Source organism: Monodelphis domestica, chromosome 1 (assembly GCF_027887165.1).
Source record: "Monodelphis domestica isolate mMonDom1 chromosome 1, mMonDom1.pri, whole genome shotgun sequence".
NCBI lineage: Eukaryota > Metazoa > Chordata > Mammalia > Didelphimorphia > Didelphidae > Monodelphis > Monodelphis domestica.
In genome coordinates this window covers 201,592,064-201,611,791 of record NC_077227.1, presented here as the reverse complement: position 1 = coordinate 201,611,791, position 19,728 = coordinate 201,592,064, and the positions used below count along the sequence as shown (strand labels likewise).

General features: G+C 37.8%; 1 protein-coding gene across 8 annotated transcripts in view; it reads left to right on the top strand.

Annotated features, from left to right (window-relative positions):
- FSIP1 (fibrous sheath interacting protein 1) overlaps positions 1 to 19,728 on the top strand; it is a 305,434-nt gene that overhangs the window by 44,772 nt on the left and 240,934 nt on the right. For all 8 annotated transcript variants that reach the window (XM_056810251.1, XM_056810246.1, XM_056810248.1 and 5 more), the window contains one exon: positions 731 to 895. In XM_056810251.1, coding sequence (XP_056666229.1) covers positions 731 to 895 — 165 coding nt within the window. The remainder of the gene's footprint in view (positions 1 to 730; positions 896 to 19,728) is intronic.

Genomic DNA, 19,728 nt, shown 5'->3' with positions numbered 1-19,728 from the left:
TCTTCTCACCTTAGTTAAGCTTTTAAAGTGTCTAACTCGTTCCTTGGGAAAGATTTACTTATGATAAACTTGGGCAAATTTTAAAACATTTAGAGGAGTAAAGTAGTTTTTCAAGCTAAAGTGCTCTCTGTAAAAGGCCATCATGACTCCCTCAGTTTGTAAAAGAGAGGCTGTTCTGATTTCAGCCGGGTTGTAGAAGGCTTCAGATGTTAAAGACAGGAATTTATACTTATTTATTTTTTAGGCAAGGGGGACCCACTGACCATTCTGAGTAAAGAAGTATGTTGGCCATGGTATTGCATTAGGAAGATCAGTCAGGAAAACAATATAGAGGAGGTTTTGGAGAAAGTTCAGATTAGAAGAAGGATTACTGATTAGGAGGCTACTAACAAAAGATTTTCTAAAAAAGATGAAGACTTTAACTATGGTGTTGGCAGTGGAAGTAGAGAAGAAAGGCCAGATGTGGGGGATTTCTGAAAGTAGAAATAAGATTTTTAAATTTCTTTTTTTTTTCAAATTTAGTGAAAATGTATGGTACAATTACTGTTCTTCAGTTAGTTACTTTGTTGTTCATTAAATCAATATAAATCAATAACCTGATTTATAGGTCAACTGCCTTTTCATTAGAGATTTCAGGGGGTATTAAATAACTCCTGCCTGGTCCAAGTTTCCATGCAAATTATAGTTTTGTATGCATAATCTTAAAACTTTGCTCTTGTTTCCTTTTTAGAGTTATGAGTCAGCCTGGCCCATGTTAGAAAAAAGTTATCTGTCTACAGCGCATATGGAGCGCAAGCAGCTAGCTCAAATAGATTCCAAATTGCAAGACCGATTCTCTTTCTCTTCCTCATGGATATCCAGTGGTTATTTAGGAATGGACAATCATATTGGTCAGGTATGGTCATTCTAAGACTATGTGCATTTTTTTAGTTGTCTTAATGTTAAAACTGGTTCATATTACTGGGCTACACTGTTTATTGACAATAGTTTCTGTATTAATCACTTTTTGCCATGACCCCAACAGCAGGATCAACTTTTCCTTTGTCTCTTTTCCAGTCTTTTAGTTCTCCTCTCCATTTCTTTTCTCTCTCATCTCTACATAATCCATAGAAGGATCTTCTGAATTATCTATGTTTTAGAAATATGATGTGGGAAAGAGGGCTAATTAAATTCCTGAAAGCCCTTTCACTTGTGTGACTCTGTTATTAGCAGTGCCATCCACACAGTCTTTACCTCACTTTGCTTTTCTAGGTATTTGAAATTAGTTGTGAGCAACATTGTGAGATTTATACCTTTTTCCCTGTAAGGGTTTAAGGTATTTCTTCATTTGTTGGATTCATTAAATATTCTTTTTCTTTTGTCTTTTTTTGTCCTTTTTTTTTTCTTTTTATTTAAGTATTTTTCATGGTTACATGATTCATGTTCTTTTTCTCCTTTTTCCCCTTCCCCCCTCCCAGAGCCAACAAGCAATTTCACTGGGTTATACATGTATTATCACTCAATACCTATTTCCATATTATTCATTTTTGTAATAATCTTTTAAAAACCTAAACCCCATATCCAATACCCATATAAACAAGTGAAAAATCAAATGTTTTCCTTCTTTCTCTCGATGTGGATAGCATTCTTTCTTCTAGATCCCTCAGAATTGTCCTGGGTCATTGCATTGCTCTCAGTAGCAAAGTCGATGACATATGATCGTCCCACAGTGTTTCAGTTACTGTGTACAATGTTCTCCTGGTTCTGCTCATTTGACTCCACATCAGTTCATGGAAGTCTTTCTAGCTTGTATGGAAACCAAGCAATTTATTGTTCCTTATAGAAAAATAGTATTCCATCACCATCATATACCACAATTTATTCAGCCATTCCCCAATTGAGGGACGCCTCTCATTTTCCAGTTTTGGGGTTTTTTTTGTTTTTGTTTTTTTGTTTTTGCCACTACGAAGAGCATGACTATGAATATTTTTGTAGAAACATTTCTCATTATTACCTTTTTTGGGTACAAACCTACTGGACCAAGGGGTATGCATTCTTCCAAATTGCCTTCCAGAATGGTTGGATTAATTCACAACACCAGCAGTGTATTAGTATCTCAATTTTGCTATATTCCCTCCAACATTTATTATTTTCCTTTATTTTCATATTAGTCAATCTGATAGGCATGAGGTAGTTCCTCTGAGTTGTTTTGCTTTGCATTTCTTCAGTCAGGAGGGATTTAGAATACTTTTTTATGTGATTATTGATAGTTTTGATTTCTTCATCTGAAAACTGCCTATTCTTGTCCCCTTGATCATTTGTCAATTGGAGAATGACTTGATTTCTTGTACATTTGACTTAGTTCCTTCTATATTTGGGAAATTAGACCTTTGTCAGAGAATCGTGTTATACAATTTTTCCCCCATTTGTTGCTTCCCTTCTAGTTTTGGTTACATTGATTTTGTTTGTACAAAAACTAATTTTTAATTTAACATAATAAAAATTATTCATTTTACATTTTATAGTGTTCTCCATATCTTGCTTGATCTTAAATTCCTTCCTTTCCTACAGATCTGACAGGTATACTCTTCTATGTTTACTTATTTTATTTATGAATTCACTCTTTATATTTAAGTCATTTACCCATTTTGAATTTTTGTTGGTATAGGATGTGAGATGTTGATCTAAACCTAATTTTCCCCATATTATTTTTCCAATTTTCCTGGCAGTTTTTGTCAAATAGTGGGTTCTTGTCCCCCAAAACAAGGATCTTTGGGTTTATCAAACACTAGCTTGCTGAGGTCATTTACTCCTAGTCTATTCCATTGATCCGTCGATCTATCTCTTAGCTAGTGATATATTGTTTTGATCACTGCTTTTATGGTACAGTGTAAGATCTGGTACTGCTAGGCTCCCACCCTTCACATTAAAAAAAATATTTCCCTTGATAGTCTTGATCTTTTGTTCTTCCTGATGGACTTTTTATAACGTTTTCTAATTCTATAAAAAAGATTTTTGATAGTGTGATAAGTATAGCATTGAATAAGTAAATTAGTTTAGATAGGATTGTCATTTTTATTATATTAGTGCATTCTACCCATGAACAATTAATATTTTTCAGTTGTTTAGATCTAGTTTTATTTGTGTGAAAAGTATTTTGTTAGTTGTGTTCATATAATTCCTGAGTTTGTCTTGGCAAATAGATTCCCAAATATTTTATATTATCTAGAGTAATTTTAAATGGAGTTTCTTTTTCTAACTCTTGCTGCTGATTTTTTTGGAAATATATAAAAATGCTTCTGGTTTATGTAGGTTTATTTTGTATCCTGCAACTTTGCTAAAATTGTTGATTATTTCTACTAGCTTTTTAGTTTATTTTCTAGGATTCTTTAAGTATACCATTATATCATCTACAAGGAGTGATAGTTTAGTTTCCTAATTGCATACTTTAATCCCTTTGATTTCTTTTTCTTCTCTAATTGCTATTGCTAGCATTTCTAACACAATATTAAATAATAGTGTCGATAATGGGCATCCTTGCTTCACAGCTGATCTTACTGGGAAGATCTCTAACTTATCCCCACTGCAGATGACATTTGTTGTTCATTTTGATAAATGATGTTTATTATTTTGAGAAAAGGCCCTTCTAATCTTGTACTTTCTAGTGTTTTTAATTGGAATAGGTGTTGTATTTTGTAAAAGGCTTTGTCTGCATCTATTGAGATAATCATATGATTTCTGTTAGTTTGGTTATTGATATGGTTTATCATGCAAATGGTTTTTCTAATGTTAAACCAGCCTTGCATTCTAGGTATAAATCCCACCTGGTAATAGTGAATAATCCTTGTGATGACTTGCTGTAGTCTCTTTGTTAGTGTTTTATTTAAGATTTTTGCATCCATGTTCATTAAGGAGATTTGTCTATAGTTGTTTTCATTTTCTGTTTTTGGTCTTCCTGGCTTGGAAATCAGTACCATATTAGTGCCATAAAAAGAATTTGGTAAGAATCCTTCTTTGCATATTTGATCAAATAGATTATAGAGTGCTGGGATTAGTTGTTCGTTGAATGTTTGATAGAATTCACATGTGAATCCATCTGGCCATTGTGAAGATGGTATTAATTCTCCCCTAGCTATTTTTAGATTTTAGCCACCAGGAATGTATACACTTCCACTTAATCCTTAACTGAGGTGGGGTAGTCTATGACCCATGTGTGCTATAGTGAATGAGAAAGAAAAAATGACTGATTGCCCCCTGGGCAGTCCGAAGCAGAGCTAAAGCTGCAATGGGTCCATATAAAGTGGAAGGAAGGCATAGGAAGTGATACAAAGAACTGTGTTTAAAAATGGTAGTAACTTCCTGGGGGCAGTTTTTTTTCCCCCTTTGGGACTTGGCCTTGGAGGAGCTCTGGCTTGGGACCTTGGACTGATTCTGGTGAGACTATTCTTGGATCTTCCCTTAGGACTGCCAAATGGGTAAGTGAAAAAGCTGACTCCTTTTCCCGATTTTTCTGGAGGTACTAGCCTCCAGAGAGATCCCTTGTCTTCGAGGAGGCCTTGTGTCTAGAACTCTTGTTTAATTTACCTCTGGGCCCTCTTTTGCTGGGGCCTATGAAGCCCTGTCTGGTTTGGACCAGGCCGGAGTAATTATCTACTCTCTCTCTCTCTCTCTCTCTCTCTCTCTTTCTCTCTCTCTCTCTCTCTCTCTCTCTCTCTCTCTCTCTCTCTCTCTCTCTCTCTCTCTGTATCTCTCTCTCCCTAATTTCACTTACTTTCACTCTTTCTCCTTTTGTAAATAAACTACCATAAAAAGTGATTCTAATTTGAGTAATATATTTTTGGTGACCACATTTTTATATTTTTAGTTCAACCATTTAATTAACCCTTACATTTTTTGGTGACTTTCCCTTTTATATCCCCAAATAATTGTAATTTATAAGTTGGTTATGTTTACAAGATACATTGGGAACACTAATCTTCTAAAGGGTCTTGGTGGGGGTGTATAATTAGAATCTGTTACCCTAAAAACTATGATCCCCAGCAAAACTACAATTTCCAGAAAAACTATGTTTCCCAGAAAAACTATGATTCTCAGTAGAACTATGATTCCCACAACCCCATTCACTTCCTGTCATTATGTGCTAATGCAGATAGGATATAAATTGGGTAGTGTAAAAATGGAGACTTGAACCTGGGACTCCATTTCCCAGAAGTCCTTGCTCACTTCCCAAAATGCCTTGTAACCTCACCTGGGCCTAGAGTGAGATGGGGTATTTAACCTGGCTGTAAAGGCTACTGGGGCCTCTTTCCTGTTGCTGCTTCCAAGCAGACGTGTCTCTTTCATGATGTAGGTGAGGTTAAATGGGCCTCTCGGCCGACCTAGTATGTGCCTTTCTTACTTGTATTTTCCAAAATTCCTTATCTTAAATAACCCCCTAAAAATATAATACTTGTAGAGAGAAACTAATTTCTACCTGCCTCAGTTTCCCCCCAAATAGTGAAATCACTTTTGAAGATTGATATAATATTAATTTATGGTCACCAAGGAATTCCTTTATGAAATTCCTAAAATGAAACACTCAAGTCAGAATGGAGTTTATGGTGGTTGAATTACAATGGGAGTAAGAGGGAAGGAGAGGGAGAGAAGGAAAGAGGGGGAAAAGGAAAAAAGTTAACTCAACCTTCTGGCAGAGCCAGAGGGAGTTTAGGCCCAAAGGCCAAGGTAGAAAGGAGAATCAGTCCTTGACTCACGTGACCAATCTAAAGGAAGACTGTCTGTGGGCCTCCTCTCTGCTCAAATTCCTAGCACCAACTGGCACCTAGCCTTGTCCACAGGAAGTGAGTGAACTCCAGGGGCTGTTTTCTAGCTCACTTCCTGTGCCTCACAAGTGTCAATGGTGGTTCAAGCTTGGCTTAGGATAGCCCAGGTGGGCAGTTAGTTATTTCTGATTTGTCATTGCCTAGCACATGCCCATGTAGCATGGGTGTGCACAAATTTTGGGTGCTAAACCAAGCAAGATGGAGATTCAAAAATCACCCCCCCCAAATGATGATTGGGGGGATTAGTCTCCCCAATTGATCACTAAATATAAGTGTCTTGCACCCTGAAAAATTCTAACTGCAAGCGTATACAAAATTTTACCCTCTAAGAGGAAAACTATAATAGTTGTAGATAAGGGGAAATAGAGGAGAGAGAGAGGCAGCAAACCAATGTTTTGCTGGGCGCATTGACAAAAGCCAATTAGGGGGCAGTCCCCTCTGGCATAAGAGTGTACATTAAAAAAATGTTCAATCAACTGCACCCCAAGGTTCATTCTGGATCTTCCTGTAGTGTAAGGGTTTAGGTAACTTTCTGCAAACAGTTCATTCTCTGGATTCAGTTAGTTAGCAAGCTTCTTCTCTGAAGATCTATCTTGAACAAAATTTAAATCTTGGATTTTATGAAAATATAATCCCCCCTGAAGAAAGTGTTGAAAAAACATCGAGTCCAGCTGAGGATGCAAGGCTTAGTTATGGGGGTGTGTGAGTTAATTCAAAAGGAAAACAAAACAAAAAATGAAAACAAAATAAAAAACAAAAAACAAAATAAAAAAGGGAAAAAGTTAAGGGAAAAATATAAACCCTTTATATATATATATATATATATATATATATAAAGGTTTTATAATTTTATATATATATTTAAAATATATATATTATATATATAGTAAAGAAGAATTCAAAATCAGTATCAAAATATCAAAAATCTATGTATACAAAATTTTGAGAAAGCAAGAATAAATTTCTCACAGGCCCCTGTATTAGGGTCCAGTTAAGTAATTTCTAATCCCACAAGTCTGTTGGACAGAATGCAGCAAATTTCACTTACCCATTTGCAGCCAAGGCTACAGGAAGTTGCCATACTATAGGAGAGAAAAAAGGACCAGATTTTTATTTTTATAGGGAAGTGTCATTCTCTCGTCTGATTTTACCTTCATTCTCAGAAGTGAAGGGAGCCAGGATGATAGCCAACCTTTGGTACTTGTCTGTAGGTATTTTCTTGAAGAGTGTGGATACAAGGAAGGCGTACATCTTAACATATGTCAAGTGTCGCAACCCCAAGTCTCACACTAGGTTCAAGTCCTTAGTATTGGCTTAGAAGTGCATCAATCCTACCTGGATTGGTTTTTGATTTTTAGACCTGTGAGCTCTTTTGGCATTATCCAGGTTTTCTCTGTGCTCCTTTTTTAATCCTGTTCCTAGAATCAGACACAAACATTAATCATAGTCCCACAATAATTATCAACAAATGGCAGGTTCCCATAGTCTAAAGCTGTTTGGGTACGTATTAATAATAATAACAACAAGTATATATATTTAAACTAATATTATTGTAGAATAAAAATTAATATTGATTGTATCTTGAGTACATAGAAATGAGAAAAGGGAAAAAATAAAATATTTTAATAAAAGAAAAATAATAATAAAATAAGGAAAAGAGAAAAAGGAAAAAAGAAAAAAAATTCAGCAATTCAATGTGTCAAAAACAAAATAAAACAGTTCCACTTGTCAATGGGTAATTATCTCCAATGCATATATAGGATGCAGTCAATCAGTCTCAATAGAAGATGCTGTCTTTACATGTGAGCAATGAATCCAAGAGTCCTTTTCTCCAACTTTTATAGATGTTGGAGTAGTTAACAATATTTGGAATGGTCGTTCCCAGGAAGGCTGAGTTGCTCCCGTATGCTGGAAGTTCTTTATATACACGTTGTCTCCTGGGCTCAGGTCGTGAAGTGAGAAATCTAGTGGTCCGGCTTGTACTGCAGCTCTGGATTCATGTAGCTCACACAGTTTGTGCTGTAATTCCTATATATAGGAAGCAATAGTAGTATCTCCCCATAATAGCAACGTATAAGCTGGGGAGAAAGGCTTAGTCTGTATAGGCGGATGTCCGAAAAACATCTCAAATGGTGAGATGTGTAAGTCTCCTCTAGGCCTGCTTCTAAGATAAAATAGGGCCAGAGGGAGAATTTCAGGCCATTTTAAATGGGTCTCAGTGCATAATTTTCCAATCATAGTTTTAAGTTCTTTATTCATCCTTTCCACTTGGCCTGTACTCTGGGGATGATATGGAACATGGAATTTTGGAATTATCCCCAAGCAAGAATATATCTGATTTAGAACAGAATCAGTAAAAGAACTTCCCCTATCAGAATCAATACGTGCTGGCAGGCCAAAGCGAGGAATAATTTCTTTTAAAAGCACCTTAGCAACAAAAGCTGCTGTGGCTTGGGCTGTAGGAAATGCTTCTGGCCATCTGGTCAGTTGGTCTACTATGACCAGACAAATTTTATATTGTCCAGCCTTTGGCATTGTTATAAAATCTATCTGCAGGTACTCAAAAGGTGTGTAAGCCAGAGGACGCCCACCAAAGGCTTTTCCACAAAAGGCATGTTGGTTATATGCCTGGCAGGCAGAACAGGCTAAACACACTTTAAAGGCTATGGTAGTTATACCAGGGGCTCTCCATACTCTCTTAACAGAGTCCACAATGCCCTGGGTACCAAAGTGGCCATTATTATGAACAGATTGGCAAGTTTGGTGGTAGAAACTTCTAGGGAGCAGGGGTTTTCCTTCAGGTGACTTCCAAACTCCATTGATCTGTTTTGCTTTGAATTTTTGTTTCCATTTTTCCACTTCCTTTTCATTATAGGAAAGTGATAAATTTAAGTCATCGGTGGTTGTTAATGTTAAAAGTAATTCAGGCCCTTTTATGGCTGCTAGCTTTGCAGCAGCATCTGCTCGGTCATTTCCCTTAGAGACAGGTCAGTGTTCACCTGTAGGGGCAGAACAATGAACTACAGCAAGGGCTTCAGGCTGCTGGAGAGCAGAAAGGACTTCATTAATAATTTCTGCATTAGCTATGGATTTTCCAGCTGAGGTTAAAAATCCTCTCTGGAGCCATAGCATCCTGACCAAGTGACAAATGCCAAAAACATATCTAGAATCCATATAAAGTGTTGCCTTTTTATCCTTGGAAATTATACAGGCATTTTTCAGAGCTATGAGTTCTGCCCCTTGAGTGCAAATGTTAGAGGGCAGTGAAGCTGACCACTCAGTGGCAAATTCTGTGACTACAGCAGCTCCACTGTAGCATATGCCATCCTTCATAAAAGAAGAACCATCAGTAAATAAGATCAGGTCTGAGTTTTTTAAGGGAGTGTCCAAGAGATCATCCCGAGGTTTTTCTGCCATGGACACTAGTGTTTCACAACTGTGTAATGGTTCTCCCGAAGTTTGTAAATCTGGAAGCAAGGTGGCAGGGTTAAGGATTGTGCAGTGTTTGAGAGTAATATTTTTATTGTTTAGCAAGGTTATTTCATATCTTGTAGGAAATTTGTTGATCAGTTGATCAGAAAATGCCTGTGTTCTCTGTCATAGCAACAATGTTTCTACCTCATGTGGACACATAATTGTTAATGGGCATCAGAATACTAGATCAATGGTTTTTGTCACCAGTAAAGCAGTAGCAGCCACACCTCTAAGGCATGCTGGTGCTCTTGAAGCTGTTGGGTCCAGCTGGGCTGAATAATAAGCAAATGGGCACTGAGAAGGCCCCAAAGTCTGAGTTAAAACACCTGAAGCTACTCCTCTTCACTCATGTATATACAAAGTAAATGGCTTGTTTATCTGGGATGCCTAGAGCGGGGGCAGACAGGATAGCCTTTTTTAGCTCTGATAGAACTGACAGGTGTTCAGGCTCTAATTTGAGGGGTTCAGGAACCGAATCTTTTGTTAGTGCTATAAGGGGTTTAGTAATTTCCCCATAGCAAGGAATCCATTGTCTGCAAAACCCTGTTGCTCCCAGAATTGTCCTTAACTGTTTTTTAGTGGTAGGAGCACTTAATTTTTGAATATTCTCAATTCGCTTGGGAGAAATAGAACGGGCACTAGCTGTCAGAATGAACCCCAAGTATTCTACTTTGGGGAGACACCACTTAACTTTATCCTTCGAGATCTTATGTCCTCTTTTGTGCAATTTCAAAAGAAGGTGTTTACTATCTTCCTGACATGCTTCTGCATCTGTGGAAGCCAAGAGTAGGTCATCTACATATTTTATTAATTTGCTGCTTTTGAACTTTATATTATCTGTATCTTGACTCAAAATTTGTGCAAATAAGCTCAAGCTCTCTACATAACCCTGGGGCAATCTGGACCAGGAGAATTGAGAGACATTCCAGGTGAAAGCAAAAATATGTCTGAAGTTCTCATGTGTGGGTATGGAAAAGAAGGCTAAGCACAAGTCCACTACTGTAAAGTATGTAGCTGTGCTAGGAATAGAGGAAATAACAGTATTGGTGTTGGAAACTACTGAGTGCCTCTTTATAACGTGATTGTTCACAGCCCTCAAATCCTGTACGAATCTATAGAGGTGCTTGCCATCAGGCCCCCTTTTTGGTTTTTTAACAGGCAGGATGGGCTTGTTGTATTCAGATTTACAAGGGAAAATTATTCCTTGGTCAATTAATGAGTTTGTTATTGGGGTAATGCCTTCTGTTGTCTCCTTGGAGAGAGGATACTGAGGAATGCAAGGAGGTGGGCTGGATTTAGTTTTTATTTGCACAGGAACAGCTGATTTAAGTAAGCCTACATCAGTAAAAGATGTGGCCCAAAGAGACTCTGGTATATCTGTAGGTATTTAGAAGGTGGGAAGCTCTTTTGCCTCCTGGCTCTCTGAGAGAAGTACAGGGAATAAATTTAAGGAGTCCTCTGGCACTTCTAATGAGAGAGAGCCATCTGGGGTGCATATTATTGTGGCTTGTAATTTGCATAATAGTACATCGCTCCCCAGCAAATTTGTGGGGGATCCAGGCATTAAAAAAAAGAATGTTCAACAGTTAGGGGTCCCATGCATACCATGCAAGGAGAAAGTTTTGGGACCTTTTAACAGTTTTCCTGATACACCTACTACATTTAGGGAGCCAATAGAAGCACACTTTCCATCTGGTTTGCTTACTAAAACTGACCTAGATGCTCCAGTGTTCAAAAGACAGTCATAGTATGAATTTTCTACCTTTAAAGTTACATGAGGTTCCTTACTATTTGGGGGGGAATGTATAGGGATTATTGGCATTAAAATATCAGGGTCTGGAAAATCAAGGTTTCATTCTTTGATTCCAAGGCCCTCATCCCCCATTCACACCTTCATAAAGATGCTTGGGCAGTTTTTTTGGACCCTCCACGCTGTTGGGGGTGTTCACTCTGAGTATAGCATGGTCGAGCTCCATTTCTTATATATTGTTGTTGGGCATTGTGTTGGGTATTATCATTTTCCACATTTTGAGTACTGTCATTATTTTGATTGGCATTGTGGTTCCTATAGTTATTATTCCTAAAGCTGTTATTATTTCTTCTTTCCCATAGCCAGTTCCTACAGACCATCATTGCATGGCCTCTCTTCCCACAGAAAAGGCATATTAAGGGGTATGTTAATGATTTCTCTGTGGATTCCTGAAAAGGTGCCATGGTCTCTCCCTTAATTTTTTTTTTTTTATTAAATAAAATTTTATTTCTTTTCCTATCACATGCAAAACATTTTAACCTTTTTTTTCCCCCAGCACTTGTTGATTTCTTTTCTTTTTTTTTAAATATTATTTTACTTGGTCATTTCCAAACATTATTCATTGGAAACAAAGATCATTTTCTTTTCCTCCCCCCACCTTCCCACCACCTCTCCCGTAGCCGACGCATGATTGCACTGGGTATCACATGTGTTCTCGATTCAAACCCATTTCCCTGTTGTTCGTATTTGCATTAGGGTGTTCATTTAGAGTCTCTCCTCAGTCATATCCCCTGCACTCTTGTAGTCAAGCAATTTCCTTTTCTCTGTGTTTTTACTCCCACAGTTTATCCTCTGCTTATGGATAGTGTTTTTTAGATCCCTGCAGTTTGTTCAGGGACATTGCATTGACCTAATGGAGAAGTCCATTACCTTCGATTGTACCACAGTGTATCAGTCTCTGGGTATAATGATTTCCTGGTTCTGCTCCTTTCACTCTGCATCATTTCCTGGAGGTTGTTCCAGACTCCATGGAATTCCTTCACTTTATTATTCCTTTTAGCACAATAGTATTCCATCACCAACATATACCACAATTTGTTTAACCATTCTCCAATTGAAGGGCATCCCCTCATTTTCCCATTTTTGGCCACCACAAAGAGTGCAGCTATGAATATTCTTGTACAAGTCTTTTTCCTTATTATCTCTTTGGGGTACAAACCCAGCAGTGCTATGGCTGGATCAAAGTGCAGACAGTCTTTATCTCCCTGTGAGCATAGTTCCAAATTGCCCTCCAGAATGGTTGGATCAGTTCACAACTCCACCAGCAATGAATTAGTGTCCCTACTTTGCCGCATCCCCTCCAGCATTCATTACTTTCCATAGCTGTCATGTTAGCCAATCTGCTAGGTGTGAGGTGATGCCTCAGAGTTGTCTTGATTTGCATCTCTCTGATTATAAGAGATGTAGAGCACCTTTTTAAGTGCTTATTAATCGTTTTGATTTCTTTGGCTGAGAATTGCCTGTTCATGTCCCTTGCCCATTTATCACTTGGAGAATGGCTTGATTTTTTTGTACAATTGATGTAGCTCTTTGTAAATTTGAGTAATTAAGCCTTTGTCAGAGGTTTTTATGAAGATTGCTTCCCAATTTGTTGCTTTCCTTCTGATTTTAGTTACATTGGTTTTGTTTGTACAAAAACTTTTTAATTTGATGTAGTCCAAATTATTTATTTTGCATTTTGTGACTCTTTCTAAGTCTTGTTTGGTTTTAAAATCTTTCCCTTCCCAAAGGTCTGACATGTATACTATTCTGTGTTTGCCTAATTTTCTTATAGTTTCCTTCTTTATGTTCAAGTCATTCACCCATTTTGAATTTATCTTGGTGTAGGGTGTGAGGTGTTGATCTAAATCTAATCTTTCCCACACTGTCCTCCAATTTTCCCAGCAGTTTTTATGAAATAGTGGATTTTTGTCCCAAAAGCTGGGTTCTCTGGGTTTGTTGTATAATGTCCTGCTGTATAATGTCACTTACCCCGAATCTATTCCACTGATCCTCCTTTCTGTCTCTTAGCCAGTACCAAATTGTTTTAATGACCTCTGCTTTATAATATAGTCTGAGATATGGGACTGCAAGGCCCCCTTCCTTTGTATTTTTTTTCATTATTTCCCTGGATGTCCTTGATACTTTGTTATGGTTTTTTCTAAATCAGAAAAAAAATAATTTTGAAAGTTCAATGGGTATGGCACTAAATAGATAAATGAGTTTGGATAGGATGGCCATTTTTATTATATTGGCTTGTCCTACCCATGAGCAGTTAATGTTCTTCCAATTGTTCAAGACTAGTTTTAGTTGTGTGGAGAGTGTTTTGTAGTTGTGTTCATATAGTTCCTGTGTTTATTTCGGGAGATAGATTCCTAAGTATTTTATTTTGTCTAAGGTGATTTTGAATGGGATTTCTCTTTCTAGTTCTTGCTGCTGAGCTGTGTTGGAAATATATAGAAATGCTGATGACTGATGTGGGTTTATTTTGTATCCTGTAACTTTGCTAAAGTTGTTGATTATTTCAATTAGCTTTTTGGTTGAATCTCTAGGATTCTTTAAGTAGACCCTCATGTCACCCGCAAAGATGATAACTTGGTCTTCTCCTTGCCTATTTTAATACCTTCAATTTCTTTTTCTTCTCTCATTGCTACTGCTAGTGATTCTAGTACAATGTCAAATAATAGAGGTGATAATGGGCATCCTTGTTTCACTCCTGATCTTATTGGGAGTGCATCTAGTTTATCCCCATTGCAGATGATATTAGTTGATGGTTTTAGATATATACTGTTTATTATTTTTAGGAATGACCCTTCTATTCCTATGCTTTCTAGTGTTCTTAATAGGAATGGGTGTTGTATTTTATCAAAGGCCTTTTCTGCGTCTATTGAAATAATCATGTGATTTTTGTTGGTTTGCTTGTTGATGTGGTCAATTATGTGGATGGTTTTCCCAATATTGAACCAGCCCTGCATCCTTGGTATAAATCCTACTTGATCATGGTGAATGACCCTTCTGATCATTTGCTGGAGTCTTTTTGCTAGTATCCTATTTAAGATTTTTGCATCTATATTCATTAGGGAGATTGGTCTATAATTTTCTTTCTCTGTTTTTGGCCTGCCTGGCTTTGGGATCAGTACCTTGTTTGTGTCATAAAAGGAATTTGGTAGAACTCCCTCTTTGCTTATTATGTCAAATAGTTTGTATAGTATTGGGGTTAGCTGTTCTTTGAACGTTTGATAGAATTCACTGGTTTGATGGAATCCATCAGGCCCTGGGGATTTTTTCTTAGGAGGTTCTTTGATGGCCTGTTGGATTTCTTTTTCTGATATGGGATTATTTAAGAAATCTATTTCTTCTTCTGTTAGTATAGGCAATTTATATTTTTGTAATTATTCATCCATATCACCTAGGTTGGTATATTTATTGCCATATAGTTGGGCAAACTAGTTTTTAATGATTGCCTTAATTTCCTCTTCATTGGAGGTGAGGTCCCCCTTTTCATCCTTGATGCTGTTAATTTGCCTTTCTTCTTTCCTTTTTTAAATTAATTGACTAATACTTTGTCTATTTTGTCTGTTTTTTCAAAGTACCAGCTTCTAGTCTTGTTTATTAGTGTCATAGTTCTATCACTTTTGATTTTATTAATTTCTCCCTTAATTTTTAGGATCTCTAATTTGGTTTTCTTCTGGAGGTTTTTAATTTGTTTGTTCTCAAGTTTTTTGATTTGCATTTCCAATTCATTGATCTCTGCCCTCCCTAATTTGTTAATATATGCACTCATGGATATGGATTTTCCTCTAAGTACTGCTTTGGCTGCATCCCATAAGGTTTGAAAGGATGTCTCACCATTGTCATTTTCCTCAATGAAATTATTAATTGTTTCTATGATTTCTTCTCTAACTAACTGATTTTGGAGTATCATATTATTTAATTTCCAATTAATTTTTGATTTGGCTCTCCATATACCCTTACTGATCAATATTATTATTGCTTCATGATCTGAAAAGGTTGCATTTATTATTTCTGCTTTTCTGCATTTGTGTGCCATGTTTCTATGACCTAATGTATGGTCAATCTTTGTGAATGTGCCATGTGGTGCTGAGAAGAAGGTGTATTCCTTTTTGTCCCTATTTCTTTTTCTCCATATGTCTATTAACTCTATTTTTTCTAAGATTTCATTCACCTCTTTTACCTCTTTCTTATTTATTTTTTTGGTTTGATTTATCTAAATTTGATAGTGATTGGTACAAGTCTCCCACTAATATGGTTTTACTGTCTATTACCTCCTTCAATTCTCCTAGTTTCTCCATGAGAAATTTGGATGCTATACCATTTGGTGCATACATGTTGATTAGTGATATTTCCTCATTGTCTATACTCCCTTTTAACAGAATATATTTACCTTCCCTATCCCTTTTGATTAGATCTATTTTTGCTTTGGCTTTGTCAGATATCATGATTGCAACTCCTGCCTTCTTTCTATCAGTTGAGGCCCAAAAGGTCTTACTCCATTCTTTAATTCTAACCTTGTGAGTATCAACCCGCCTCATATGTGTTTATTGAAGACAACATATGGTAGGGTTTTGGGTTGTAATCCAATCTGCTATTTGTCTACATTTTATGGGTGAGTTCATCCCATTCACGTTCAAAGTTATGATCGTCACTTGTGGATTCCCTGGCATTTTGATATCTTCCCCTAGTTCTGACCTTTCTTCTTTAGCTATCTCCTTTTGAACCAGTCATTTACTTTAGGTCAGTCCCCCTAGTCCCCTCCCTTGATATGCTTCCCTTTCTAGCCCCTCCCTTTTTATGCTCCCTTCCCCTCCCCCCTCTCCTTCCCTCCCTTTTCATACTCCTTCCCCCTCCCCCTCCTTAATTGCCCTTTCTTTCTTACCCTGTTGGATAAGATAGAATTCAGGATCCCACTTGATCTAGATGTTCTTCCCTCTCAGAGTTGATTTCACTGAGAGTAAGGTTTAAGTAATACCACTTCACGCTCTCTTCCTCTCCTTCTCATATGAGAGATCTTCCCATCCCCTTCCCATGTGTATCTTTGTAGGGGAAAGATTATTTTATTTAGTCCCCCCCTATTTCTTGAAGTAAATCTTAGTATTGTCGATGCTTCCCCCCCTCCCTTTTCCTTTCTTTGCCCTCCCCCCCACCCCGCTTTCACCAAATCTTCTTGATGCCCCAATATTTCCCAATGCATGATTCTTCTAACTACTCTCGTGGTGCATACAATTTTTGAGAATTACACAATATATTTCCCCCACATATTAATATATATAATTTGATGTAAATGTAGTCCTTATAGAAGAGAGTTTGACTTAAAGAAAAAGATAAGATTTATCTCCTTTTCCCTTTCTTTCATATTTACCTTTTCATGTTTCTCTTGCTTTCTGTGATTGGTTATCAAATTTTCCACTAAGTTCTGGTCTTTTCTTAGCAAATGCTTGGAAATCTTCTATTTTGTTGCATGCCCATACTTTCCCCTGGAAGTATATAGTCAGTTTTTCGGGGTAGTTTATTCTTGGTTGGAGACCCACCTCTCTTGCCTTTCTAAATTTCGTGTTCCATGCTTTGCAGTCTCTTAGTGTGTTAGCCACTAAGTCATGTGTGATCCTTATGGGAACCCCCCTATATCTGAAGCTCCTCTTCTTGACTTCTTGTAGGATTTTCTCCTTTTCTTGGAAGCTCTTGAATTTGGCAATTACATTCCTGGTGGTTGTCTTTTGGGGATTTAGTATAGAGGGTGTTCTATGAACCCTTTCTAGTTCTATTTTGCCCCCTTGCTCCAGAAATGTGGGCAATTTTTGTCTATAATCTCCTATAGTATAGCGTCGAGGTTTTTGTTTATCTCTGGTTTTTCGGGCAGACCAATAATTCTCACGTTGTCTCTTCTTCCTCTGTTTTCCTGGTCTGTGACCTTTTCAGTGAGATATTTTTTGTTTTCTTCTAATTCATTAATATTTTGGCTTTGCTTTATTAATTCTTGCTGTTTTGCAAGCTCACTGTCTTCCAGTTGTTTAATTCTGGTCTTTAGGGACTGGTTTTGCTTTTCAGCTTTGTCTGCTCTTCTATTAGATGCTTCCAGCTCTTTCTCCAATTGTGAAGTCTTGTCTATCAGACTGCTTATCTCTTTCTCCCATTTTTCTTTCCAGAAAGTTTCCATCTTTTGGGTAAGCTCTAATTTCAGTTCTTCTAGATCTTGTGGATAATTTCCATTTTGGGAGGCATGTTTTTATTTTGTTTGGGTTTCATCCTCTTTCTCTTCTTTTCCTTGGGTACTCCCGCCATAAAAGTTTTCAATAGTCACCTTTTTCCCTTTCTTCCTAGAGGCTTGATTTTGGGCCATGTGAGCCATCCCTTTGGTCTTTTATTCCCCTTTCCTTTTTGGTCTGGGATCTGGGTGATATGGGTGGGTTTTCTGTGAATTTAGGTTGCCTCAGACTAGTTCTTTCCAGCCTCCAAGGTTTCTTAGAGCTCAGGCCCCTGTACTCAGTGCAACTGCCCCTGTGTTCTGCGCAGCCGCCCCTGTATTCAGTACAACTGCCCCTGTGTTCAGAGCAGCCGTCCCTGTGCTCACCGCAGGTTTCTCCCGTGAAACCACCCTGAGATGTTGTTTCCTTGCAGTCTTTAGATCCCAAGGACCCTGGTGTGCCTCCCTAGATAGAGACGTTCCTCACTCACTTGCTCTCCCAGTGAGCGCTCTGATACCTTACTCTGGTTTGGTGGGTGTTGGGGGGGAAGGTTGTCTCAGTTCACGTTTTTGTGCAAAATTCCTCCTTCTTATAGTGTGGAAATGTTCAAACCCCACATACCTTTGTTTCTGTGGGGTACTGGAGAGTCCCTCCATTATTCCAAAGGTGATTTTTATGCTCTTTTGAGGTAGTCTATTTTGTTTGGTGCCAGGGAGAGGAAGCGATTCGCGTCTAGATTGCAGCTATGTTAACCCGGAAGTCTCTTAATTTTCAATTGTTCCTTTAACATTTCAATTTCTTTTTTTAAGTCTTCCACTGAGGTATTGTGTGTCTCGGGGGGGTTTTTGTTTTTTTTTTTTTTGTATGACCCTTATAGACATAGGTTGCTACTTTCCTCAGTTCTTTGAGGTCCATAGACTCCCAGTTGGGACAGCTAGTTTCGAAGTAGTCTTTTACTACTGAACAACAATTCTTTTTTTTTTAACATTATTTTATTTGGTCATTTTCATACATTGTTCATTGGAAACGGATCATTTTCTTTTCCTCCTCCCCAAATCCCCCCAACACCCATCCCTAGCCGATGGGCGATTCGTCTGGTTATCACATGTGTTCTTGCTCTGAACTCATCTCCTTGTTGTTGGTATTTGCATTAGGGTGCTCATTTAGCGTCTCTTCTCGATCATGTCCCCTCAACCTCTGTAGTCAAGCAGTTGCTTTTCCTCGGTGTTTTTACTCCCTCAGTTTGTCCTCTGCTTGAGGATAGTTTTTTTCTCTCTTTTTTTTTCTCATAAATCGCTGCAGGTTGTTCAGGGACATTGTAAAGCCATTACTGGAGAAGTCCATTACGTTCTCTTGTACCACAATGTCAGTCTCTGTGTACAATGTTCTCCTGGTTCTGCTCCTCTCACTCTGCATCACTTCCTGGGGGTTGTTCCAGTCTCCATGGAATTCCTCCACTTTATTATTCATTTTAGCACAATAGTATTCCATCACCAACATATACCACAATTTGTTCAGCCATTCTCCAATTGAAGGGCATCCCCTCATTTTCCAATTTTTTGCCACCACAAAGAGAGCAGCTATGAATATTCTTATACAAGTCTTTTCCCTTATTATGTCTTTGGGGTACAAACCCAGCAGTGCTATGGCTGGATCAAAGGGCAGACAGTCTTTTATCGCCCTTTGGGCATAGCTGAACAACAATTCTTAACGAATTGTCTGTGTATATGTTTAATGTTCTTTTCTCTGGTCAAATCAAGGTCCATATATATATTTCCTATGTCAATAAGTCTGTCCATAAAGTGGGAGGGGGTCTCATTAATTTCCTGTCGGGACAGTTCAAAATTTTCCCATGTTTCAGGTCTATCAGAGCAATCTCTCATGGCTCTTAATAATGCTTCTCTGGACAGGACTAGTTTTGTGTGATCTTGTGCAACATTGGTGTTCCAGTGTGGATCTACAGTTGACCAATGTTGTGTACCTTTACCTCTTTTCTGATTAGCTAGAGAGATGACATTATTTTTTTCTCTCTTTGTCAGAAATGTATCTAACAAATTTTCCACATCCAACCAAGAAGGGTCAAAGTTTCTGATTATATTCTCTAATTTTTCTATAATTAATATTGGTTCTGCCTCAAATGATGGAACATTGTGCTTGAATTTTTCTAAATCATCAGGTTTAAAAGGTGTATAGTGTCTTACAGACACCAAGTTCCCCTTTTTATTAAAGGTGGGTACTTCCCTCAATGGAAATAAACTTCTGTCCACATTATCTGGTGTTAGTTTCTAGGCTTCTTGCTCTGTTTTCAATGGAGTAGTTAAGAGAAGGGAAAGGGTTAGGATTATTGGGTGTAAGGGCATGGGGGTTGGGGATGGGAGCATGAGTGGTGGGGTGGGCTGAAGGGGCAGGATGGGCAGGAACAGGGGGAAGGGCTGAGGGGACAGGATAGGAAGCATGGGTGGGG